The sequence below is a fragment of the Ammospiza nelsoni genome, chromosome 14 (assembly GCF_027579445.1).
Source record: "Ammospiza nelsoni isolate bAmmNel1 chromosome 14, bAmmNel1.pri, whole genome shotgun sequence".
In the NCBI taxonomy this organism is placed as follows: domain Eukaryota; kingdom Metazoa; phylum Chordata; class Aves; order Passeriformes; family Passerellidae; genus Ammospiza; species Ammospiza nelsoni.
Window position 1 is genome coordinate 10,978,689 of NC_080646.1, and position 25,772 is coordinate 11,004,460.

General features: G+C 41.3%; 1 protein-coding gene across 4 annotated transcripts in view; it reads right to left on the reverse strand.

Moving 5' to 3' along the window:
- Window positions 1–4,133: 4,133 nt before the first annotated feature.
- SEMA6D (semaphorin 6D) overlaps window positions 4,134–25,772 on the reverse strand; it is a 31,075-nt gene continuing 9,436 nt past the window's right edge. The window contains exons 2-19 of one of the 4 annotated variants that reach the window (XM_059481914.1): window positions 18,742–18,883; window positions 18,251–18,362; window positions 17,596–17,656; window positions 17,428–17,490; window positions 17,240–17,341; window positions 16,931–17,021; window positions 16,534–16,653; window positions 16,000–16,088; window positions 15,037–15,254; window positions 14,797–14,928; window positions 14,444–14,599; window positions 14,189–14,362; window positions 13,330–13,470; window positions 13,153–13,230; window positions 12,271–12,332; window positions 11,870–11,926; window positions 9,896–10,063; window positions 4,134–7,818 (exon numbers count right to left, since the gene is read on the reverse strand). In XM_059481914.1, coding sequence (XP_059337897.1) covers window positions 6,515–7,818; window positions 9,896–10,063; window positions 11,870–11,926; window positions 12,271–12,332; window positions 13,153–13,230; window positions 13,330–13,470; window positions 14,189–14,362; window positions 14,444–14,599; window positions 14,797–14,928; window positions 15,037–15,254; window positions 16,000–16,088; window positions 16,534–16,653; window positions 16,931–17,021; window positions 17,240–17,341; window positions 17,428–17,490; window positions 17,596–17,656; window positions 18,251–18,362; window positions 18,742–18,850 — 3,237 coding nt within the window. In that variant the 5' untranslated portion in view covers window positions 18,851–18,883 and the 3' untranslated portion in view covers window positions 4,134–6,514. Of the gene's footprint in view, window positions 7,819–9,895; window positions 10,064–11,869; window positions 11,927–12,270; window positions 12,363–13,152; window positions 13,231–13,329; window positions 13,471–14,188; window positions 14,363–14,443; window positions 14,600–14,796; window positions 14,929–15,036; window positions 15,255–15,999; window positions 16,089–16,533; window positions 16,654–16,930; window positions 17,022–17,239; window positions 17,342–17,427; window positions 17,491–17,595; window positions 17,657–18,250; window positions 18,363–18,741; window positions 18,884–25,772 lie in introns of all 4 variants that reach the window. The other 3 variants (XM_059481913.1, XM_059481916.1, XM_059481915.1) reach the window with 3 other exon arrangements.

A 25,772-nucleotide genomic window follows, 5' to 3' on the forward strand; every position in this document is an offset into this window, starting at 1 on the left:
TGAGCAGAAAAAGCAGGTGATTCCTACGGAGACATTTTTCTTACCCTGAAGCCTTGATCCCTATCAAACACTTGTGGCCAGAGATGAAGTGGGGGGCTGCAAATGCTTTCCTGCAGATGTGCCTCCCATTTTCCTTTGGCCTTGCTCACACCTCTTTAACATTTGCTGGGGACAGCTGAGTGAGTGAGGGGGAAGGCCTGGCCCATGCAGCTCTGCCATCTCCCTGGATGGAGGCAAGATGTCACCCCAGCAGCAGTGACAGACACTGAATGTCAGAGCTGCATGCAGAAGCTTTCACAGAAATCAATTCTCACACACCACATTAATATTGGAAGTGCTTCTCTCTCACCTAATTGTTGGCCAGGCACGATAACCTGTGACTAATGGCCATTCATAGTTATACAGCACAGCCTGATCATAAAAATTTGCCATTAGTCTCTAACAAAAAAAAACATAAAACATCTCAGGCTGTTAATTGATCAGCATGTATTCCTGAGGAAATCAGAGTAATCACATGGATATTCAGTGCACAGAAAAGGAAGGTGCAGCTAGCTTAAGCGTTGCTTTTATGATCCATCTGCTCTGATCCACTTCTGATTATTTTTTCCTCATGTGAGGCCAATATTGTAAATCAAAGATTTTAGAAATAACCCTGTGCTTGAAGTGACCCAAATTAAAAGCCAGTTGCCACCTTTCTTCTCTTACTAGGCAGCTGTCCATTTCTGTGCAGGAACAGACATATGTTAGAGGCTGTCAGTACTGCTGCAGAAGCAAACCACTGAGCTCATGGACTGCCTCTGCCAATGGCTAAGGTCAGCTACTGGAAAAATTTACAAACCAGCTATTACAGCCAGGTATGATCCTGCAGAAGGGCCTCCACTGAGAACTGATATTCTTTGCTCATTTTTGTGCAGTTCAGTAAGTCTCTGCCCTGGAAAACAATTTCTCATTCTCAAAACAAGGACAGCAAGATGTGTACAGGTCAGTTTGGGGGTTGGGATTTATTTTTTTGGCCATTAGGTTTTTCTGTCATAAAATTCCTTTTATGTTGACAAATGGGGATCATTCCTGAAAATAGTCAGGACAGCTTGTCTATGTGGTAGATTTTCTTCTCCTCCCCTACCCTTAAAGCATTACAGGAGCTTAAGCAACACTTCTGTCTGACATGGAGGGCAAAGACACCAGTCTGATAGGGAGGATGCAGTGCCACCATTGCAGCCCAAGGAATTCTCAATCCTTACCTAAACATGGGGACCCTCTGACACCTCTGCTCTGGTCAGCAGCATTCTCTGTAGGACACAGGCTGGGATCTAGTTACAATTTTAATGAGAAGAGCTCAGAAAAGTTATTAGTGACTGTAGGAGAAAAGCAAGTGAGGAGACCATAAATCAGGCCCTCAGATGAATTCAGAATGCATTAATAAAATCAGAACTTCCAATAAATTTTGTTTCAGGCAGAGTGGAAACAGTTTCTCAGTGGAGAGTTTGGGACAGATTATAATTTCAGATGTGTGTCAGGCCAATGCAATATGCCAGTGAAAATGTTTGCAAGCAGGCAGCAATGGCTGGACCAGAGTCAGACACTCACACCAGCTGAACTTTAGCAGGGTTGAATAAAAAGGTGAGAATCTCTACTTCTCTAAGCAAAGCTGAATCTAATTAAATATTTAATGTGTGGGTTTTTTTCTCCCAAATCCTTTGCTTTCTTGCTCTTTCATACTGTGATGTGATGACATTTGAACAACAAATGCAGTCTTGGTATGTTGGTCTCCTGGTAGTACTTTTTATATGAAAAACTTGCACATCCCAGCTGAAGTCCAGATGCTGCATTTATGAAGTATTTTGTCGTGCTCAATTTTTAAAAAATATTTTTCCATGCCATGAAATTAATAGGCACCTGGGGAAATACCAACCAACTCTTCCCTACTCCTGCAAATACTAACCTTTCCCAGATGGGAAGGTATTTCTCTTTCCCTTTATTTACCTGCAAGATGTCCTTGCTAGTGCTCAGAATCACAGAGAGAGAAGCAAGCATTAGAAGAAAACTGTACAGAACACACCAACTGCACTAAACCCACTGCATTCTGAGGAGCCATTTACTGCATAAACCCTGCATAATCTTCCCAGGGTCACAGAGTGAGTCATTAGCAAGACAGCATTAAGACAGAGGCATCCTGATTTTTCTAACTACTGTGATTACTTTAAGACCCCAATTTAAAAGGCCATAGGTTTGTTCTGGCAGTGCAGTCATAGAGATAACTGCTCACAGCTTTACAAATTGGTTTTCTTGCAATCATCTCACTAGCACGGGCCTGCAGCCCTTTGGTGTTTTGTCTGTGCTCTGTTCAAAACTATTTTTTTCTACAAAACCCAAAGCAAGCCAGAGCTGAGCAGGAGCCTCTCCTCTTCCCTCCCGTGTCCACAGCTGCCCTGCCCCACATCCCTCAGTGCTGGGACCTCCCCTTGCTGGGGTGACCCCAGGAGCAACAAGCACCCTTCATGTGCTCCTTTATCACCTGTGGCTTCGTATTGTTCCTCAAGAGAGACCTTAGGATGCTTAAAACCAACTGGGTCACCCAGGAAAGCATTGGAGGAGAAAAACTCTCTTTTCTTGCCAAACTTATCCTTATTGCTGAAGTTCCTTTTCAGAATGGGGCTGCTGTAGGTGGCTGCTTTGGCACTATCATTGGATACAAGCCATCTCTGTTAGTGAAGGGAGAGTTTTCTTGTATGTATTTTTCTAACAAATTCTAAATATTTATTTTCAGGTATTTAAAAATAAAAATAAATAAATAAAACATGGTATTTGCATGCACTATGTAGCCCAACAGAGCATGCTGGGAGATGATGGTCTGGCTGCACCCATCCAGCCAGCACAGCACTGGTTAAGGGAAGGCTGGTTCAACACAGACCAAACCATGGAACCCCAGAAAATGGTCAATTGACATATTTTAGATAAAACAGAGACATTTTCTGAACAAAAATTATCCCAGGATTTGTGCTGCAGATGCACTAAAACAGCTATTTGTAATTTTTTTATGATGACCTTTAATGCCTGGCTGAAGATGACTCAGGCAGGTACAGCCCCTCCAGAGGGAAAGCCTTTAGCCACACTGCTGACACTGGTGCCAAAGGCATGGCTGATTTTAAAGTGGGAAAGCAGCATGTTGTGAGAGCTGTGTGTGTCTGATGTTTCATTTCATATAAGAAGACATCCAATGAAGAAAACCCTATGCTAATAAAAAAGAGAATTTTTTCTTTGGTACTAGAAAATATATATTGCGCCATTATAGCTTTGGAACTTTTTAAGCACCATATTTCTTTTTCCTTCCGATTTTTTTGATAAGATACAACTAGGTGCTGTTATAGTGTTATAACATGCACAGCAATTTCAAATGATTAATACCTTGACAGCATAATCTTGTAAAAAAATCGTTTTTATCCACTAGCTAAAATTAACTTTTAATTAAAAGAATGTTATATTTGTTTTCTGATACTAAATTACCTTGATTATTTTAAAATTGTGTGGGATCTTGGCACATACTAAATATACAGCATCTATTTTTCTGTTGGGCTTTAACTGTCTGCCTGAAATGTGAGTTAATAAGTATTTAGGAATGTCCTGCTATGTGAGTTAGCAATTAATTTGGTCAGGAATTAGCTCTGACTTTGGTAATCTACATTGTAGAAGGAACACACTACCTCCTTTCAGAATCGTATATATTTGCACAAAATTGGTATTTTTTTGACCTTAATAAGAAAGGTTTGCAGGAACTAGAGCCCAGCTGGAACGTGGACGGAGCCCCAGGGATTAACTTTAGTGCGTGGTGTTGGTGTTGTGTGGGCAGCCTTGACTCTGTACTGAGCTCTGCCCCCACATGCTGGTTACTCTGATTTTTGTATTCACCTCAGGGGGCCAAAGGTCACTGACAGACCCTGACTCTGCCCCAGGGACACAGAGCTCAGAGTGGCTGAAGAGGACACACAGGACCCTGGTGTGTCACCCCAGCCTTTGCAAGTCCTGCAGCCAGGGAGCGGCTGAGCCCTCCTGGCAGAGCTGCTGCAGGCCAACAGAGATTTCCCCCACAGTAATCCCACAGCACATCTGCACCAATAATGAAATTACACACTCAGTACATGGGAATATTTTATTTTGACTTTACATGCGGTGTTAAAAACCCAAAGAACGTATTATTTACACATCCACAATACAAGTTTACAAGATATCTATACATGTTAAAGTACTCTATAGTAATAGAGCAGCTTCATTTAAGGGTTACTTTTTTTATGCCGTACCATTAAAAAAGATACAATCTGCGTTTACCTTTGCACAAATGGATAAAGCATCTTTTATTATTAAATTAACAGAATAAGGACTAGGTTGAATGTTAGAAATTTCAACATAAATACTGAGAGAACTCACATTACCATCTACAAGGCAGCACAATGTTACAGGAGGTTATCAGGGTTCACATACATTTATCTTCCGGGTCACACAAGTCTGTATTAATATTTGTAAAGTGAATTCGGATCAGTTTGTGTCTTCTGACAACTGAGTACATTTTAATAGTTATTAATCTGTAGTGTTTTAGTTGCAAGACAGAAGTGTTTAGGAAGAAAGATCATTGATTTTTGGATCCAGAGGTCTCAGGAAATAAATGTCCCTTACAGCCTTACAAGAAAAAAATGACTACTTCTATCCTTTATTCTTTGTTCTGTAACAGAGATCCAGTTTTTAGTGACTAACCTTTTCTCCCCTTTGAACACATAACATAAATCTCCACCGTCTCTGAAACCCGGTGCAGTTATTTGTCCCACTAATTCATGAATATTCCTCTGCCATGGTTATTTCTATAGTTATGTTCAATAAACAATGTGGTAGTGTGTAGTTTGCAAGCTAAAATAGCCATCTGTGTTGAACATCAGCTGCAAGTGGATACTGTAAACCCTACTAAATAGCTTACACAACTTTAGCAGGTGTTCCATTACCCTAGAAACCTCATTTGATTTCACATTATAACTGTTTGATCCTTCAGAGAGCTGGAGTGGAATGTTTATCATGGTAAGGTGATTTAATGCTGCTGTCTTCTTGGACTGTAGGCTGCCTTTAGTTACCATTAATTATTCTTGTGTTTTATCTTTTTTTTTTTTTTTGGGTGCTGTTGAGAGGTTTTACAACTGGCACTCGGGAGATATGTGCTATAGTGAGAACACTTGACAGATTTAATTTTTTTTTAGTACTTTTATCATTTGCATGAATAAGGCACAAAATGCACAGATTCAGGTAAACTCACACATAATATTTACAGAATATTGTCATTACCTGCATGACTTTGGAAAAAAACAAACCTTACTTTACACAACAAAAACAAATTGATTGCACTACTGTTGAGTTTTCACAGACTGCTTCTGCCAGGCCAATTAATGTTTCTCCTTTTTTATTGACAAGAGTCTATCAGCGTGTAGGGCGTTATTAAATGCAACAAAAACGTGACCTTCTCCAGTTACACCGGCGTTTGCCAAGTGAACTGACAATTAGCTGCCCTCAGTGAGAAGTACAGGGGCTCGAGTTCACAGTGGCCAGGTATTGGATGGAGGCACTGTGGAAACACAGCAAAACTCCCCCGTTCCAGCCCAAAACACTAGATTTGAAATGCACAGCTCTGAATCAATAGCAGCATAACAGAATTATGAAGAATTAACCATATCTGCACTCTTTGACTGGGTGGCTCTTTGATGCAGGCGTTCCCCTCGGAAGGCTGTCAGAGATGCGCAGTTCATCCGTAGCTGGCTCCAGCTGAGCCCAGCGGGCTGCAGAAGGCAGAGTCATCTGTTTGTTCAGTCATGCTCAATGTAAACAATTCCATAGCATAAGAGATGCAATGGGAATCTAAGTACATCCTAGTGTGTACAGTACACACACACATCCACACACACGCACAGCTTTATCTGTGGCAAAAACAAAATGCCACACACATGGAGAGAAAAAAATAATGCTACAGTTGGGCCAGAGACTTAATTCCAGCAAATTGATTATTAACCCAGCTATTCATTGAGACATTACCATTTTCTGACATTTGTGCAAGAGGCAAGGTGAATGCATACATAGTAAAATGTTCACATTTAATGGGAATGACCACACTTAATGGCAGTCTAAAATGGAACCCATTTTTCAAGTATTTGCTTACTGATTTTTTCCCAACAACTGTTGTTTAGCTATTTAGAACAGTAACGTAGCCCCCACCCCATTGTGCTACATGTCTCCTTAGCTCCAAACAAAAGAAATGTAATGACCAGCACTTTCCTTTGTTTTTTTTGTGTTTGCTTGTAGCAAGTACATGAAGTCTTGCTACAGCTACATGTGGCAAGACACAGATGTTGCTCAAGTAAAGACAGTTTCTTTGGCCACTTTGTTCTCCTTATTAACAAGCAAGTCTCTGCCTTATGTGTCTACCACAACATCATTTCAGAACCTGTACAGGTCAGTGCCACACTCATTTCAGCACAGACATGTCCTAGTAGCTGTATTTGTTCAGTGGTCTGACTGGTGTCGTCTGAGGGACGAATGAGGGTTTTGGTGGCACGTCAGGTTTTAGGGAGGGTGTCCTCTTTACTCCTGTGCGAGGCAGGGTGCCATTGCTCGTGTAGCTGCTTTGCCTGGACAAGGAAGGCTGGAGGTGAACGCTGACAGGCGTCCCTTGCATGTAGTCCATCTTAGTGCCTGCTGTGGGAGCTATGTACCCCCCACGATTAATACTTGGCTGTCTGGATAACAAAACACCATTTGGTGAGTTCAAGTTTTTAGGAAGGGCAGATATTGAGTGCCTCTGTGAAGAATTTTTGTGATAACCCCTCTGCCTTTCCAAAGAGGTCATTGGTACTCCAGGAGTGGTGGGAACATCCACTCGTTTTGTGGGACTGTTTCTTGGCAGAGTCGATGGAGGAGAGTATAAAGACGCCTCCCTGTTGGGAACCTTAGGTGGGATCTCAGACATATTGCCCATTGGATCCAGCATTAAAGTCTGGTGGGCCACTTGAATATCTCCCATAATTGCTTTGGGATTATTAGTAGTTTCATTTAAGTGTTTCAGAAAATCATTCAGGGTGTTCCTGGAATCAACAGATCTCCTGTGGTCTCTTTTGCTGGATGATTTTGTAAGTGGATGATCAATATGTTGCATCTTTTTGTCTGTCTTGTGCGCATTAGAATTTGAGAAAGATGTGTTGTAGTCATGGGTAGCATTGGGAAGAACAATAGCACTGGGAATATGTCCATGACTTAGAGGAGAGTGGGGTGGAGGACTAGAAGGAAAAAACTGAGGGCTTTTTAGGGGGGTTTCCTTTCGTGAAGCATTGAGGTTACCGTGCGCTTTGTCCGACTGACTCTTCATAGCCTGCAGAGTCTTTTGTTGGAGAACTGGAGTAGATTCAGGAGTTGGAAGTGCAGCTAATTCTGGAGGCTGTCCCCTGTGGTCCATCATCATGGACTTGGTATCGCCGTTTGGAGGCAACTCCTTCCTGCTGGTCAGCAGGTTTGTGTACAGTTTGGGTGAATCAATGTTCTGCTGATACTCCTTGACAGGGCTGTCAAACAGCCCATTCAGTTTGGCAAAGCTCCCGCTGGAGTCAGTGCAGGACTGAGCCGATTCCGCATCTTTGTGTATTTTCCTGGATTTCCGCACAAATATATCCCGGTAACAGTAAACGGCCACTCCCGCAATAAAGGCTCCCAGGACAAACGCGGCAAAGACACAAGTGATTAGGACATTCATATGCACCATTTGGTTGGACTCTCCTGATTGTACTTCCCACCTCACACCTGCAAAAGACAGGCAGGATATCATAAATCCACAGCTATTTCATACTGACACATTTCAGAAGAAGGCACACTTCCTCATGGAAGTGTCTGTTAAGTGTTTTTAAGTGCTCTGGATGTGGTCTTGCTGTAACTCAGTAGGATCCTGCAATCTACGCCACTGGTGAATGCAAATAATTTTATAAAAATTATAAAATGACTGTGTGTGCACTGACAAGGCTAAACGAAGACTGTCCATTTTCTCTGTAATGAGGAATGCTTGTCGCAGTTTCTCTCCTTACATTATGTTTTGTTTAGCCTGTCCCCAAATTTCCTTTAAGGCTCACAAATAGGGGCCTTATGTTATTAACATTAATGATTTCTGCTGGAAAATTGAGGTTAGAAGGTCCTACTGGGCCAGACAGCAATTAATAACTCATGGATGGATTTCTCTCTCACTTTCCTGCCCAACTCATAAATCAGTATCGAAGGAGAGACAGGATTATGCAAATGTTGTGTAAAAATGTATAACATATGTACTGCATTGTTACAGCCACGCTTATGGAATACAGTAGAAAACTTGTAAACTATTCCACTCCCAGGCTGCTGGTCCTGGAGTGGCACACCTGCACTCATTATACATGTCCAAGTTTGAAGATAGATAATGTGATTCTGTTTTAGAGCACTGACTTTTATTTTTTACCAATAACAAACATAATACTTGCATAACATTATAAAAACAACTTAGGTTAAATTATTAGAGAATGTTAAAACTTTTAGCTTAGACCAAGAAATTGAATACTTGATTAATTTTTTTTATTTGCGTATTAACAAGCTCCCTTTGATTTTTTTTTAGATTTTTTAAAGCAACCACAGACATCTTGCAGCAAAGACAATGTTAGTTTTTAATGAAAGTAATTCTGTTGCTATCCCAAGAGATGTTAAAATGAAAGAGCAAGAGGGAAGGAACAGAGTCACTTTTTGTTAGAGGCAAGGCCTTTGAATATTGTTAATGTTCAGGGTTACAGGTTTTAATGGCACTGTGCAGAGGCAGAAGGAAAATATGAGTAAAGTTCACTAATAGCTATGACACAAAATGTGATTCAAAACCAAGAGCAGATGATAATAAAAAAACAAAACAGAAAATAACTGCAACAAATTAAAATGACAAATGCACGGCCATAATGGCTGATAGGAAACCTGATATGTTTTGTGAATGGTAATAAAACAGAAATGGTTTTTGGCTGGTGAGATTTTTTCAGTAAGTACAGAATTGTGCAAACATGTCTGTCACCTTGTTGTGCTATGCACTGAGAGAGACTTGTGGTAAATTTTGGTTAGGGGATTGGAAGCTTCTCAATCCTGTGGTTGACTGCAGTAGTCCTATTGAATGAAAGTCTCATTGCCATAAGAACCTAATCAAAGGCTCACTTAGCTGAAAGAATGGCTAGAGAAAGATGAACTGCAGGGAGATTAGGTTTCTTGTGTTCAGCTTAAAACCTCTGGATGTCTCAGTATGTACTGAGATCATTTCTAAACTGATGCTCATATCCAGAGGATAAAAATTCAGCAGTTTCCTACTCTGACTCTTGTTCAGGACCATGTTCCAGCAAGTAGAGGTTGGGATATGCCCCATTTAACACACAGATGTCTCATGGAGCTCTGCTTTGTGTTCTGTTTTGCCACCACCCTCAACCCAAATGAAACAAACCCAAAACATAAGCAACCATTCATGAGGACTAACAGTCTAAACCAGTGTTTAAATTACTGCTTAAACAGTTTGAAAACAATAAATGAAGGTGCAGAAGGTAATTTTTTAATGTATCCAGAACTGCCATTGATTTCAAGGGGAGTTTTGGACCACTCTAGGATTAAAAAACTGAGCTTAGAATCTGTGTTTCCCATTATAAGCTCTAAGCAGCACTTTGTCCATGGGATAAGTAGGTATGAAAAACATGATTGCACTGTCTGCATATTCACAGGAAATGGGTGTAAAATAGAGCCCAACAATCATAGCTCTTACATTTAACTTAAGCCTTAGACAATGTTGAGACTATCAGGTTTCCATTCAGCTGAAATGTATTCCCTGGTAAGGCCTTACCCTTTGGGACACCTGATAATGGATCAGAATAATCAGAAGTGTTTGGGTCATCTTGAACTACAAATTTCCGAGAGCCAGTCACTTTAGGTTTCCAGGAACCAATCACTTTAGGTGATATAACTGGGATACTTGCCATTGTGGTAATGGAAGCTGAGGAGAACTCCATGTCTGTGGTGGCAAACAGATTTTTATTAATGTGTTTCATGGCACATCTAAGCTATAGCTGGACACAGTATTTTATGGGAGTTACATGTCAGAGCAAAATGTGACCCCCCCCTACACTCTGCAGAAGTACAGATGGCTGATTAAAATCAATTACTTCAAAACTGGAAGTATGAAAATAGTACATTTACACTTCAACAGCTGCTAGCCAAAAAGCCAGAGAAGTCAACTGTGAAAGCAGTGCAAAAGTTAAAGCAAGCAACTGTGGGGGTGAAAAGCACAACTTAGTCTACTTAATTGCTATATTCTTCACTGGAGACAACATACTTGGCTGCCTTTTAAACATCAAAAAAAAAAGAAGTTACTTGGAACGATGCACACTCATGACAGGTTATGCCTGAGAAACCAGATCAGCTCCATTACTGCTATTATGGTATACCAGGAACTGCTGAATGAGCCATTTCTGCAGGTGGGGATAAAAGGAATGTTTTTAACCCCTATTTTGTAATGGTTCCTAAGGAACAATCCTGCAGAGATTCTGGCTCCTCTGTAATATGTTTGCTGAACAGACCCACCACAGCCTATGTGAAAATGCACAGAAGAGGAAACTCATAAAATTGTGTTTACAGTCCAGTCTCATTTGCACCCTTGAGTATTTTGTGTTCACTGTCCCAGTAGGTTTAGGCAGGAAAGTCTATGGCTTGAGATCAGACTTGAGAAATGTACTTCAAAAGCACACTCATTCAGGACTGAAAAATAAGGTTCAATTGTATCTGTGTCATAAAATACCACTTTGAAAATTCAGTTGATAAGCATTCATAAAGCCAGGCAGCATTTCTGTGTGACAGTTTTGCTTTGTTTCCTTAAGTGAGCCTCTAACTTGCATTGTGGGTAAATAGATCTGGAAAATATTTGTCTCAAACATTACTTCTTGTCAAGTTACAGAAGTGAAAATGTCAGAAATCAAACCACCAATAATGTTCTTGTGGCACTCTTACAAATTTAACATACAAATAGATTATTGTCTTATTTGTCAGTCAGAAATTTGCCCTTGGTTTGAAAGCGAAGGCCCAAGTTCCAAAAGCAAAGACTGGAAAGTAAGGCCTGAGTCTTGCTCCTGTTGAAGTCAACACAGGTGCTGCTCTTGAGTTCAACAGAGGAGCACTGGGTGTCCCTGAACACCAGGGCTGGTGGTGAACACCTTATTAGAAAAATCACTGGAGGAGAAAAGGATGCAAAAGTCCATCTGACAACAATGCACAACATTTTTTTGAAGCCACTTTTGTCTACACAATTTCTCATTCAGCTACACAGTTTGCGATGTTAAATTTTTTTCCACTAGCACAAACTACTTAAAGCATTTCAAAAATAAAGAAATACACATTTTAGAAAATGTGTATTTGTGCAAAAAGCTTGCTGGGAAGGAAGGAAAAGAGAAAAGGAGAGGTAAGGGGGAAGATGATGAAGTTCTGCCATTCATCTACTAGAGATGACCAAGAGGGGCATTCACAAACACATGGCTGGGGATCAAGAGTAAAGCTTAGTGGACTTCGTGCAGTGAAGATGTCATCTATGTTAATCAGGCTCTTTAATAAAAGATGTCTCAATAAATAATGAGCTGTTAACATGCGGCTACACAGGGTGAAGTGCTGAGTGAGAAGAGTCTGACTATCTTTACCATCAGTGGGAACATGAGTAAAAGCACAAAAATGGAGGATTGCCAACTGTGCAAAAGGAAGGAAAAAAGGGCTGAAAATGCTGAACTGAAGGAAAGTAAAGGTCATTAATTCAAAAAAATTAAAAAAAACTAACCAGATGTTGGGTCGCCAAATATTTTGTAATCTGGTGTAGCTGTAGTAGGCAAAATTTCTAAAAGAATTAAAGGAACAAGTAATCAGTAAAAAGTAACAAAAAGAAAGCAAAAGATCTCAAACCTGAGTAATGGAAAATAAAAACTAAAATATCACTGGTTACAAAAAATAAATTCTTCGATACTTTGCTGTAGACCCCAAATAGCTGTAAACTGGTGAAGGAAAGAGAAAAACTCTGCCACCCAGGACTAAAAAGCTCAGCTTTGTGAACATTCACAGTAACACCAGGTGATGTGTTCATCATGTTACTGAAAAGCTCATCAGAAATTTAACATCCACAGTGAGGTGTGGCCACAGACTATGGTGAGACATTCCAAAGGAGCAGCAGTGACTGTCCCTTACCATGGCAGTCCCCAAGCTGCGCCGTGTTGCCGTATTCGACATCTTGGACGTATCCTCCAGTGCTGTGGTTGTATGAAACAAACAAAGAGAACCTGCAATTAACAGTATTAGTAAGGATACAAATGGAGATTTTTTTTTTCCTGGAAGCGGCAGATGGAAACATACACAACAGCCAGTGTATGGCCCAAAGGATTGTACAAAATGTACAGGATAGTCTGGCTTTAAAACTATCTCTGTGTGCTTATGCCAGGAAAGAGAAGAAAAACAATCCCATTTTTTAACAACTACATCATGTCTTCTCCATTGGGCATGCTCTTGGGTTTACATACAACCCTCCAATTATACCAGTTAAAATTTGCACTGGCCTGCTACAAAGGCCTCTTTTTAAGATACAGCTGCTAGTGCACCATATATTACAGACTTGATTTGTGCAAAATGCCTTTGGTATGCATATATAACACCCCAGCTCCACTGCAGAGGCATAACCTTGCTCTTCCCACTGTGAATCCTGTGCTTTCATATTTGCAACTGCCTGTGCCCTGACCACGAGCATGTCTGGGAGGGGATACTGTGTCCTGTCCTCTTGGAGCTGCTCAGGTTTGCATGCTGCAATTTCTTGCCTTCCTGCTTCCAACTGCTCTTCCTACAGGTCTGCCTGTCCTCCTACACATCTAAAACTCCTACTGAATGCAAGTCTTCACCCAGTGGTTCCAGAATTAGGCCAGACTTAGCATTCAGTTCTCTTACAGATACAGTCCACTGGGAAAAAAAATCTTTAAAAAAACAGAGATTTAGTAACTGTGTGCAAGGGAAGAGCACAGGGCATGAGCTCATGTAAAGCATATTTAGAGATGCTGGGCTAACTTAGAAAGGAGTACTTACAGCATGCCTGGTGTCACTCTTCCACATGCCTCATGGTCTAACCAGCCACAGTACGGGTCCCGTGAAGCAATACACGCCCTTGCAAGAGAAAAACCCCAAAAGATCATGCATTTTTAACTTCCTTCCAAAAAAATGTTGGTGCCCTTGCTTTAGGGGGGATCAGGAAGGGAGCCATACTTTTTACATGACCCGTGACGCTCACACCGACTCAGGGGAATTCTAACGACGCAGCTGGAGAATGCCACGAACAGAGCATGGTGGTCTCTGTCCAGCTGGAGGGAAATGACTCTTCTGTCCTCCTCACTTTCTGCATTACACCTGGTCAGCAAAAACAAGAGCAGGCCACTGCTTTAGTGACTGTAGTACTTTGTGCACTAAACATTTTATTTATTGTCTGTGTAGCTACTGAACAGAAACTTCTCACATACATAAATGTAACCTGTGACTCTTTGCTGAGACATTGCTAAACAAACCTCTGAGTTATCAAATGCTGGATTCTGCCTCCTGCTAACATCTAGGTGAGAAGTTTGCAGAGCTATGTAGGAAAAAAAAATCCAAATCCATTTTCTTTGTTTTCTCAGTCAGCATAAGTATCATGAGAGAGCAGAAGAGGAGTCCTGTATTGGATGGCTGTAGAGTTTAACTGGAATGCTTCCACTCCCAAATTCTTTGTGCCAAAAAATAAACAACTTTAAAATGATCAGATATTGGTTATACACTATCAGCCACTCTTGAGCAACCCTCAAGATAAGCACAGATCATTTCTTTTTAACATCACCAAAGACTTCTGACGTTTCAGAAGTATTTGCGGGAGAATTAGACCATGTCACTGACGTCACTGGAGAGGAATTAGATTGTTCATTCAACCCATGCAAAATGGCAAGTGACCAAATACTTTCAGGTTATTCAACATGAGGAACATGATGAAATGACAAATAAGTGGTGATGTTGGTGATAATGAGCTAGTTTACCATAATCTTTTTTAGCTAGGTTCCAAGGACTAGATGAAGAGCTTAGATGTTCTGGTAATACTTACTTTGCATGATTATATGCTTCAATCTCTTCCAGTAATATGCTGTCATTCAAAGAAAAAGGCCTGGTCTTTGCCAAGATTTTAAGTACTACTCCTGCTTCGGAGCCAACAAATATGACAGTGTAGTTCTGGTAGGGTCCAGCAGCGTGGTCTACAGCAATTGCTGTCAATCTGTATCTAGCAAGACCAGAAGGCACATAATTATCAGCAAGTTGTCTTGTTTTCGTTTTCACAGGTGTTACTTTTGAACTGTCATACCTGACACGTGTTTTGGTAAACCAGGGCTCCTCAGTGACTGAGGGAACAGCTGAGTCCATCAATGGATGAGATTTGATGAAGGAGAGCGTTTCGTCTGGGAAATCAATGGAGGTTTTGAAAGCCTCTGCTAGGCCATGTTTTGCACAGCAGCCAGGTCTGAAATGAGAACAATATTGTTTTCCTCTTGATATTTTAGTTAATGAGAGAAGGCAGCCGGTTAATGAGCATCCTTATGGCTGAAGCATCAAGCTCTGCTTTGGGTTTTACCCAGCAAGGCACTCAAGAGTGCAGCTGATTTAAGGTAGTTCTTTACAGGGACAATGTTATGACATTGTGAGTTAAGAACCTTTTACCTTGGCTTTGGTACTTTGTCTTCAGGTACAGCTGTCCAAACAGAGTCAGGAGTCTTTTGTTCTTTAAATCTTCCTTTGAAGACTTTCTCAATGTCATCCATGCTGAAAGCACACACTGCTGAACCAGGGATGCTGTAAAATTTGAAAAATAGTTTCAAGAACTCAGATTACAATGGCACCAATCTCAGTGTAAGAGAGAACCTGAGATCTGCCTTTGATGAAAGGTTGCTCATTTCTTACCTGTTGAGCTGTGTGGTGAATACACCCACAACAGTGGGCACTCCATTGATTTCTATGATGTCCGTGATGGACTGCAGAACATCAAAGTAGAAGAAAGAATCCCCAGGAACTGAGCAGTTGAGCCGAGCTTTCAGAAAGGATGTCCAGTGCTTCTCCAGGACCCTTTGGGAGCCCCCCATGTCATTTTTGCAGATGCGTGCCACACGGGAATACACAGCCTGTAAAAGGAAAAGAGAAGGAAAAAGGGAGAGAGGCTTGAGAGATGCTAGGGAAACAGTGCTTGTTTCTGAACTCTTAATAAAACACCAAGATAATGTTGTTAACAGGAAGCTGCCATTTATCTGCACAGAGATGATGAAAGCAAATGGTGTTCAGCTCGTAGTGCACAGGCATCTTAATGTATCACCAAGCAAATGCATCTCCACAGTTTGCTCCCACCCTTTTCACCTTCAAAATCATATTGTTAGTGAGATTTAAAGACTTTAATTAACCATGTGTAAGGGATTTAATAATTTATTGTAGAATATCCTTCCATGGTGAGGCATGAGTATTATACTCTGTACTGGCATGACTGAATTATTCAATATCCAGGGACATTAGAGAAACTTCTTTGAAGCTCTCCTTTTGTGTTGTTTTCTTTTGTTTCTTTAATAAGCATGAAAACACCCTCAGCTTTTCCAGTACTTGGCACAAGAGTTAAGGCAACAGCAGCACTGAGGCAACAGCACATTGAAAGACACCTGTAGCGAGCTCACTGACAGTGAGAACAGAAACAGCTTTTTGGTTGAAGAATGCACTGCTCTAGTTTGCCTTTTCTCCCCTCCCTGTAAATTATAACCATGGTAAAACTGTGCAAGCTTTGTCCTAGTTCCTTCTTCATATTATGAACTGTACTTGTTTCTGATGCTGTTTTAGGATGAACTCCTTCTGCTGTGACTCAACGCTCACGGTGCTGATACTGACCTTGCCTAAAGTGTTGTGCTCTACAGCAATTTCTCGGAAGAAGAAATAAACATAGTTCCCATATTCTATGGCATGGAGGAAGTGTGGCTCTGCAAGAAAGAGCAAGGAGAAGTTACTTCAAAGAACTGCTCAATGGGCACATGACAGTGACACTGTGAGACTTGGCAGCTCCTGCCCAGGTCCACACCAGCCAAGGGGAGCTCCAGTCCTACAGGTACTTCGGGATGTCCATGTACAGCTGCACTGGAGTTCAAATGAACTTCAAGTCTTTAGCATTGGCTAATGTACTGTAACAAGGCCCCACAGAAATTGTATTACAACTAAGGTATTTTGTTACTACAAATTCATTTGTTGAAGGATTTAACAAAAATTTTGTCTGGTTTTTTTTGCATTATGCAGCTTTTTAATATTCTGAAAGCCTCATACATGCTGACATTGTAGCATGTGTAAACCAGGCTGACTGTGAATAACCTGACCTTCTGTGCCCCTGAAATGACATTTGCCATGTGTATGGGAAAATACTCCCCAAATTACCTTTTATCCATTTGGAGTCATACTTTATTGTTCTTAAGGCAGATCCATCCCCCATGCTGCGATAAATAACAGCATCACTTGCCAGGAAATCTGCTACTGTTGCCGAATACAATTTTCCATCTAAAATGGAAGTTGAAAACATGGTATTAAGAGGCCTTTAATAATCTAGAGAATTCTGACCAGCCTGTATTTTTCCCCATTTCTTTACTGTCACACTTCCCCAGACTGCTGTAACCTATTTATTAACAGGTCAGCTTCTAATCCTTTGGAGGCCCTTTAAAAAATTTAAGAGCGGGGGCACCATGACACCTTTAGCTTTCCTGTGCTTGCTTTAAAAGCTCTCTGTCTCCTTTGGTGTCATTAATCATTTAGACTCATTACAAGTAAAAGTTCTTACCAGCAAAGAGGGCGACATTGGTTTGTCTGGCATCAAATGGGCATCTTGCCAAACCACTAATTTCCTCCCCATCATACTCTAATGTATTCAACTAGAGAAGAAAAATAAATGGGTGATAGTGTCATTTCTATTTTGTGCACTGGCACAAAAGCAAAACATTGTCTTTCCACAAAACTTAATTCAGCACATTGGCTTCTGTCTGTTTTTATTTCACCTTGAAGCACTCTCCAGGCACACTGGTGCCTGGCTATGGTATAACCAGTGCAAGCAAAACCAGTAACAGATTAATGACATCTTCAGTACTCTTACCCGATAGTATCTGCACATAGGGTTAAATGCATTTGTTCCACAGACAAACACCATCTCATCATTTCTTGGAACAAAGACTTTAATGAAGTTATGGCATTCATCCTGAAAAGAGAGTAAGATGTATTAATCACAAACTCCATGTATATAATAAATACTAGTGTCATTTTTCTACAATGTGATAAACTTACTTTGTGTTTGCCTTTCATAGCACAGTTCTCTCTATCCTGCTGCTTTGATCTCCACGTTAATTTCTGAAAGGAAATGGAACATTTGAATTCCTTGCCACAGCAAATTCTTAAAACAACCCATTAAAATGAAAGAAAACACCTCTCCCTTTCCAGCAGGCATCTACTCACCTTGCTTGGGATAACTTCTGATTTCGGAACTTCATTTAAGTTTACAGTATAAACCTGGTCCCTGTTTGCAGAGTAAAAAGACAGCAGTAAATTCATTAATTCCGTGCCTCTATATTTGATAAGCCAAATCTATTTTTAAAATGTTATGTTAGACCAGCAACTTCTATGAAATAGAATTGTGTGTTTAATGTAAATGGAAGAAGGTTGTTCATGTGTAACATGGGGTGGCTTTGATTTTTATTGCTGTGGTCCTGACATAGCACCTGCAGTGTCCAGCTCTCCATCCCGGTCTGCCCATTCTGCTGAGGACTAACCCGGGCTGTAAATATGTAAGTGTGTTATCCTCACTTCCTACAGCCCTGACGTGTCAGTCCAAGTTTAAAATTATCAGGAGAGGTTTTTATCAGGCAGGGCAGTAATATAAAAGAGGGAAAAGAGCATTTGATCATTGGTTTAAGCTTAACTACAGTAACTGCAGCCTTCAAATCCAATTTTCATGCACTGGCCATAGATATGGTATATTTCTCTGGGAAATTCTGCCCCAATTCTAATTTTTATCGTATTCTGCACATTTTTCTAAATGAATTTTACACATAAATGCAAAACCAGAAGAGAAAAGAATTTTAATCTAATGAACTGAGTGAAGGAAAATTACCTGCCAGTGATATAAAGTGTGTCTCGAATTTTCAACATTAGTTGGAAGTCCAGTCTGTGCTGAGATTCATTGCCTGAAGGGCGTCCTCTAAATACTGGATATTGCCTTGAATCTGCAAGTAAAAATGGGCTACACCATCACTCAGGATTATAGAGCTAAAGAATCAATATATGGCATTGATTAGCTGTATATACTAGGTGTAGAAGGGTTTAAACTAAATTCCTTGAGTAATGTCTTGAATATAAATGAGGAAAAGATGGTTAATGTCAGCAAATGTTCTTTTTCCTGAAATTATTGCTGTATTTCTGATTGCTTTTTTAAGAAAATGATTAAGTGTTCTATTAAAGATACAAAGCCAGTAAACACATTTCAATTTGAAAGGAATCAGATTTTTTTTTAATTTCCCATGGTGGGGGGCAAGGAAAAAAAAATAAAATCAACATTAGAACTTTTTCCCTGGTGCTTATCAGCACTTTATGCAGATTACTTACAGTGGTAGTCCACGACGTTGATGGGGTCCTCGTCTTCGGGGAAGCTGACGGCCCGGCACGGGGACAGGCTCAGCAGTGTCACCAAGGCACAGAGCACGGGGAGCCTCATGGCTGGGGACAGGTGACAGCACTGCTCAACTACCTGCACACAGGACAGGGACACAGCGGTGAGGCTGCGGCAGCATGGGACACTGGCAGCAGGGGACACTGCTGGGAAACTGCTGCGTGACACGGCCCTGCTCCAGGCTGCTCTGAACCATTGATGGTCGCTAATTCTTGGCTGGATTTGCAGGCATTTCCAAAGAAATGACAACTGTCAGCCCATTTAATTCACAGAATCGGAAATAGAACATACAGGCTGCTGACCTGGCAAGAAATATTGTCAAACTTGGGATTAGAATTTTAATTAAACTGCAATCTCTTTCCATCCTCTCAATCACCAAATGTCATCCAACACACCCTTTTCCCATGCAGCACCTAAATCTCATCCACAAAGCGTCATGACACACACAATGTGTCTGAACATCCCTGCTGCGTTTAATGTCATTGTTTGTTTCCAGGCTGTGCCATCTCAGTGCTCAGCCCAATGTCCCATTGTCACAGACCTGATGTCCAGGAGCAGGCACCTGATGCTCTGCCTTGTGCAGCAACTTACACCTGTGCAAGTAAAGTAAAAGTAAAGTAAATGCAAAATGCTGCCCCTGCAGTGTGACAGCGTTGTCACACACTTCACAAGGGTGGCAAGAGACTCAAATGGGGATGCAATGCTGAACCACCTTCCCAAGATCCCACTTTCCCCCTCACTCTATCTCCTACTGTCAAAGGCTTCAGAGGCTTTCACCTGGGGGTTGTGTGTGTGTGCTCTGCAGATCAGACAGCACAGATCATGACAGCACCACAACATTACACAACAAAGCTTTTAAGAGGGGAAGGGAAACATAACTTCTTCAATTAAACCACAGGGATATTTCAGTGAGCAGAATGTAACTACTCAAGTTGCAATTTGGGTAGGATGCAAGAAAACTCATCTCAAAGTGAAATGTGATCCTTAATGACTGCAAGTGGACTGGGCAGGGGTCATATTTCTCATTAGAAACCTGGCAATGTAGTATTATTCCCTCCTCCAACCTTTTGGAGGCATTCATTCAGCCCCGACTCACAGGTCAGAGCTCTGAGTCATCAGCTCAGTGCCTTGCAGTTGCTGAAATTGGTTATTAAATGCTTTGTCTAAACAGAAAAAAACCCCAAACCTTTCCATTTTAATGTTTTAACACTTTCAGTGAGAAGAATATGTTGCCAACACAAAGTGCCAGACCTGATCCAGCAAAGCACAAAAGTATTATTCATTTAATAATTTGAAAAGCAATTAAAAACCCTCTTCATAACAACACTTAGCCTTTCAGTAATGCTTATGGGGGACGAAAATGCTGTATTTGTTAATTGATCCTATGGCTGGCTAGGGGCAGGGCTTCCTCCTTCCAGAGGCTGCTGAGCTGTCAGTTTGGGCTGCACTGTGAGGAGAGCAGCTGAACAGCTGGGAACATTTGGGGATGGGGTGGGGGTGTTGTCTGGATGCCTGCCCATTACAGACTGACCTGGAAAGAAGCATTTTCACTGTTAATGATATTTCTGTATCTCAGTCCACCAGCCCAGAACGAATGGGCTGTGCTCTTAGTCAAGATTGATGAGTGCAGTGGTTAATAAACACTAATGATTCCTGGCACTTTCCCTCTGCTCTTCCTTGTCCTGACATGGCCTCTTCAGCTGAAGCATCTCGCGTTAAATTACTAATGAGCAAACTTAAAACAAACTGGAATTAATAAAGTTAGTCAAATTAGTTCTTTCTTGTGAAAGCACCATTAGAGCAAAGTCCTGCAGCACTGTGGCTCCCAGACACAATAACAAATCATTAATGCTTGCACAATCTTTTTTTTTTGGGGGGCTTTTTGTAAGGAAAAGCAGGCTCCAAAGATCCAGCCCATTCCTTTTCCAGTGAAAGACAAAGGGGAGACACATAAACTGCACGTTGAGTTGGTGCACAGTAACATCTATAAGGTGCTTAGTAAAAGTCTTCCCTGAAGCCTTGTTTTCTTGGAGAACAAATGAATACAAATTGCCAAAGAGCAAGAAGCTCTCCCAGACATGTAGGCTGCAGTCAGCATAGAAGATGAGGCTGCTTGTGGCCCACATCATGACTCAAAGAGACCCTGGCCCAGCTTCAAACTGCACACAACTTGCAAATTGTACAAGTTCCACCTGTACCAAGCAGGGGCATGTAACAGGAAGCTTCTTTTCCCTTCCAGTGTTCCATCTGGGAAGAATAGACTGGGGTGACAATCACAAATCTTCCATGTAACCTGCCTTACAGAGGCAGATACTGACTTCTGGACTCCAGGAAATGGCTGCAGAAAAAAGGGCAACTTATATTTGTTTTTAGGTCACAATTGTCAAAGGGCAACTTGTTTTTAGGTCATGATTATCATGGCCAATATGCAGCAAACTGTCACAAAAGCAAACAGGAAACAACTGAAATGCCAGGTAAATAAAGTATCAGTTCTTTCAAACAGATTTAAATTTCAGGCAGGGTATCAAACTCACTAAAAGAATGCAAAGTTTTGTAAATGTAAATCCAGAGGATGTGTTTCCCCAGAGGTTGCATCCAGAGCAGAAACAAACTCACATTCCCCCAAAAACCCTCAAACATCTCAGGGTACTCCAGAGATGAACCCTGAGAACACACAGGACAGGAATAGTTATGTTCAGCAATCTTTTCTAACTAAACATCATCTGTTGCAAATCTTTATCAAAGAAAATACTGACATGAAGAACAGACCTTGGTCACAAGAAGACAGAAAAGCAGACAGAGAGTTGCACTGGATCAGCAAACCACAGGTAATCACTTCTCACCAGCCAGGCAACAAGTAGAGATTTCTTTATTATTTTGCTTGGAAAATTACTAAAAGAATATTAACAGTAGCTCTGCTTTCCAGCTACATATGAAAAGAAAATTCACCTGCTTCAAGAGGCTCTTAAATGCAGCTTTTATCTGGTTGGACACAGGCTCGAGATCAGAACCACTGCAGAGAGAATAAACTGGGAAGAGCAGCTGTTTCCTGGATAATCAGAAAAATGGGCTCCATCTAGCCCTTGGAGCAGGGGTTTATGACAGCCAGGTGTAGCCTTCTGGTAGACACAGATAGATTGGTCTGAAAGACGTAATTCCTGCCACATTCAAACCTTTCAGTGGAGGCCACTACTGGGGACTACAAATAACAATGCTGAAATATCTGTTAGGCCTGAAATAGCTGATTACGAAATGCTGGCAATGTCTACCTTCAAGAAAATGCAGAAAACATTCATACTCTGGGTTTGATTATTTTCCCCTGCCAGGATTCAGCCCAGTCTTTGATTAATTTCTCTTATAAATCTCATTCCTAGCATTTCTGCTAGAAAACAATCCATGGCAAGTACAATGTTTGGAAATTACCATATTGCTATCCTTGTTTTGCAGCTGGGGAATTGAGGCACAGATCAAGGCTGAGTTTGTGGCCCAGGCCAAGCACCAAAAAAGCTTTTTCAAAGGTTCTGAGCTGCTTGGGGTCAGATGTGCCCCTTCCCTGCAGCATGGGCACACTGAGCAGTGTCCCTCAGGTGAAAATGGGGTTACAGATCAGAGCTCCTCTGGCCACGTGGCCTGTGCCATAATGAGTTGTGTCTGCAAGGAGAAAGAACTAGAGGTGTAAATGTTAACTGGTGGCAAAAATCCACCTTGTTAAGGAGGAGAGCAACCTGCCTGAGACAGGCCTCAGGGAGATGCTGTTGGTCAGATGGGAGGCAGGCAGTTGTCCCAAGTAATAAACTGGCTCTTTGTGGCTGCCACCTTTCAATCTCAGATAGAAATCCCATCCTTCAATTCCTGATTGGGGGAATCCAGAGAAGCAGGATATAATTCCTGTTAAAATATGAGCCTGCCTTCAAACAATCACACACGAAGGGGAACAGGCTGGTGTTTCTTGCCCATTAATCTATTCCAGCCTTTGACAACGTGCTGGTGACGCTCCATCAATCATCTTTCTGTGCACTGCCACGTAAAAGAGAAGGGGGAAGGGAAAGGGCATTCAGCCAGCTGGGGAGAAGCAAAATATAAAATGGCTCCAAACCAGACTGATGCAATATTTTCTACTTACTGGGAAAAAAAAAATCTTAAAAATCTTCTTAACACGATAAATGCTTCCCAAAATGCTAAGCACAGACAGGAGTGCAGTACAGCAAACCCAGGCTCAAGTTCAAGACAGGTCAGAGCAAAAGATACATCCTAAAAGTGTGGAGAGTTTGGCAAGGAATGGAGGAAAGGGTTGCAATAATAAAAGCTGACTAAATGAGTACATCACCTTCCTGCTCCACCAGACCCAGGCTGTTGGGTGAGACCAAGGATCCCCTCTGTGCTTGTAGTACAAGTTGGCCGTAATGTTGAGGGGGGACAGGCAGAATTGATTAGTAATATGCTGAGCTTAGTCAATTTATGTTGATGTGGTTTCCCACAATCCCAGCTGACTGGACTTGGACAAATCAGGAAATCCCTGCTGTCCTCTGTTTCTTCCTGCATGCAAATGGCTCCCTGACGGCACTAATTAGTGCAAAGGCACTGATTAGTGTCTTTCTCAGATGGCACCTTCTGAAATTTTGAGCATGAAACCACTCTAATAATAAAAGTTAAGCCAAAACAAAATTTTTTTTTTACTGCTGCTTGTTCACAGATGTTCAACAAGTTTCTGAGGGCCTACAGCTGAGACTTCAGTCCCTGATGCAGAGTGAAGCTGATCTTGTGCAAAACCCAGCAACCTCCACTGAAACAAGCCCTGCTGAGGGGCTCAGGGCAGCCCTGGACAGTGGCTTCAGGCCCTGAGCCCTTGGCCAAAGCAGCACTTTGCAGCTCTTCAACCAGAAGAACACTCCAATAACAAAGATCTATTGGCCAGGCTAGAGCAAATCACAGATTCCACCTGCACCCAAACAAAGGCTGAATGGGAAGTCACTTGTGTTTAGCACCTCTCCCCTTTATTTTGGATGCAAAGGACTAGTGCAGAAAGGATAAAAATCTTGTTTAGTGCAGTCTCAGGGATTATCAGGGATTATCTTTTGATGTACAAATCACTTATAGTCTACAGCAGTTAAAAAACACTACCTGGAAAGGGTATGGTTCAAGTTCTGGGCTTCATGAAGGTAAAAGCCTGCAGGCAGTGACTCTGCTTAGGGGGGCTAAGGATTTGCACCTGAGTTTACTTTACTTGCTGATGGTAACTGCGGCCGGGGGGGGGAAGTTCAACTTGAGCCAGCTGCAGAGAGAACACAGCTCACCAGTGAGTGCAGAGTACAGAAAGAGAGTGCTGCTCAATTTCAGATTGTCAACCAGGTCAATCCTTTCAGAAGACAAAATGTTTAGAAGAAAATACATGAAGGTGGTACAGGCTGTCTTCAGGGGCACCCTAGACTTGTAGAAATATACACATTGGCAACCAGAGATGCACCAGAACATCCACCCAGAATAGCACCTCATCCCTACTGTGACTGGAGTAAAATAACTCCAGAGCAGAGCCACGCACTGGGGGAACCAGGCAAAAGTGTGTTTTAGTAATCAAAATAGGAAAATGGAGCCTTTTTGTACCATCTGAGTTGAAATATAAAACCAGCATGGCCCAGGGTCTGGTGTTTCAAACTCTAGAGAGGGAGCCAACAATTCTTTTTCCTATCTCTATTTTTTGGTCTTAGTCTTTTTTTTTAATGTCTTACTGTGTGAAATGTGTATGATGAGTCATTTGCTTACAAGCCAGAAAGTATTCCACATAGAATGCAACATTTGCCTTAAAAATCTGTATCAGTATTTCTGATAGGAAAGGCAGGGGATTAGATTCCCATTTTAGGTCATATCTATACATAGGTTTTCCAGTGATGCAATTGCATTATAGTGTGGTAAGTCCTCCCAAAACAGGGATACAACAACATCAATGCAAGTGTGATTTTCTTTATAATGTCTTCTTTTTAATGTCATTCCAGTATGTGTTTCTCCTAATGAAGGCTGACTTCAATAAAGTTCCTGAAGGCAATGCCTGACACAGAGGTTTACAGTAAATTCAAATCTCAGAGATTCTCTATGATGTGATAAATCCATGTTGTGGAATTTGGTGACAGATTATTTCAGTTAATTATCAAATAACACAGGAAAATATTTGTGGCTATAATGAAAGAAAGGTACTGAATTCTTGCAGTCCCTTTCAGGAACATGAGGCATGATTTTGTATGAATGAATAGGAAATAACTCTTTCTGTCCTATACACCCAAATGTAAACTTGCAGTATGCAGCCATCCTTACTTTTTATAACAACTTTAAAGTCTGCAGCTCTGAGGAAAAAAAAATTAGGATATTTAGAGCTGAGATATTAATTGAGCATGAAAGTGCAAATAACAGGTCTGTTATTTTAAGATAATACTTGACTTCTTTTAAGGATTCTGCATTAACACCTCTTGATCTATGCCTAAGTAAAAAAAGATAGTTTAATATTAAAGTGATGAAACTCTACCAGTGAGTATCACAGCTTTCATCTTAATTGGCTTATGGCACTGCCAGCTACACTTCAGTTGTTTGCAGGCTTTGAACGTTGCAGCAAGCGCACCCCTCTTGCTCTAGAACGAGTTGACAGAACTTGCAAAATGGCTGGGGTGACTTTTAATGATGCAAGTGTTTAGTGGTTGATTAGAAGCACTTTGAGGGCTAAATTCTCTTGTGATCAGAAATTTACTTGAACACCAGATAGTTTCAGCAGGAAAGGAAATAAAATGCTAAGCAAACTGTAAGTGATTGCCTCAATTATGGTTATTTTAAGTTAATTTTTGAGACTGAATGTTAACTACCTTCTCTTACAAGGTTGACATGGAAGTCCTGCACCTGAAACCAACCTTGGATTTCAGCTAACAACTATGGTCACATCTGTTCTGTTTTGCAGAGCTCCTGCAGGACATGCTTTTCCTACAAG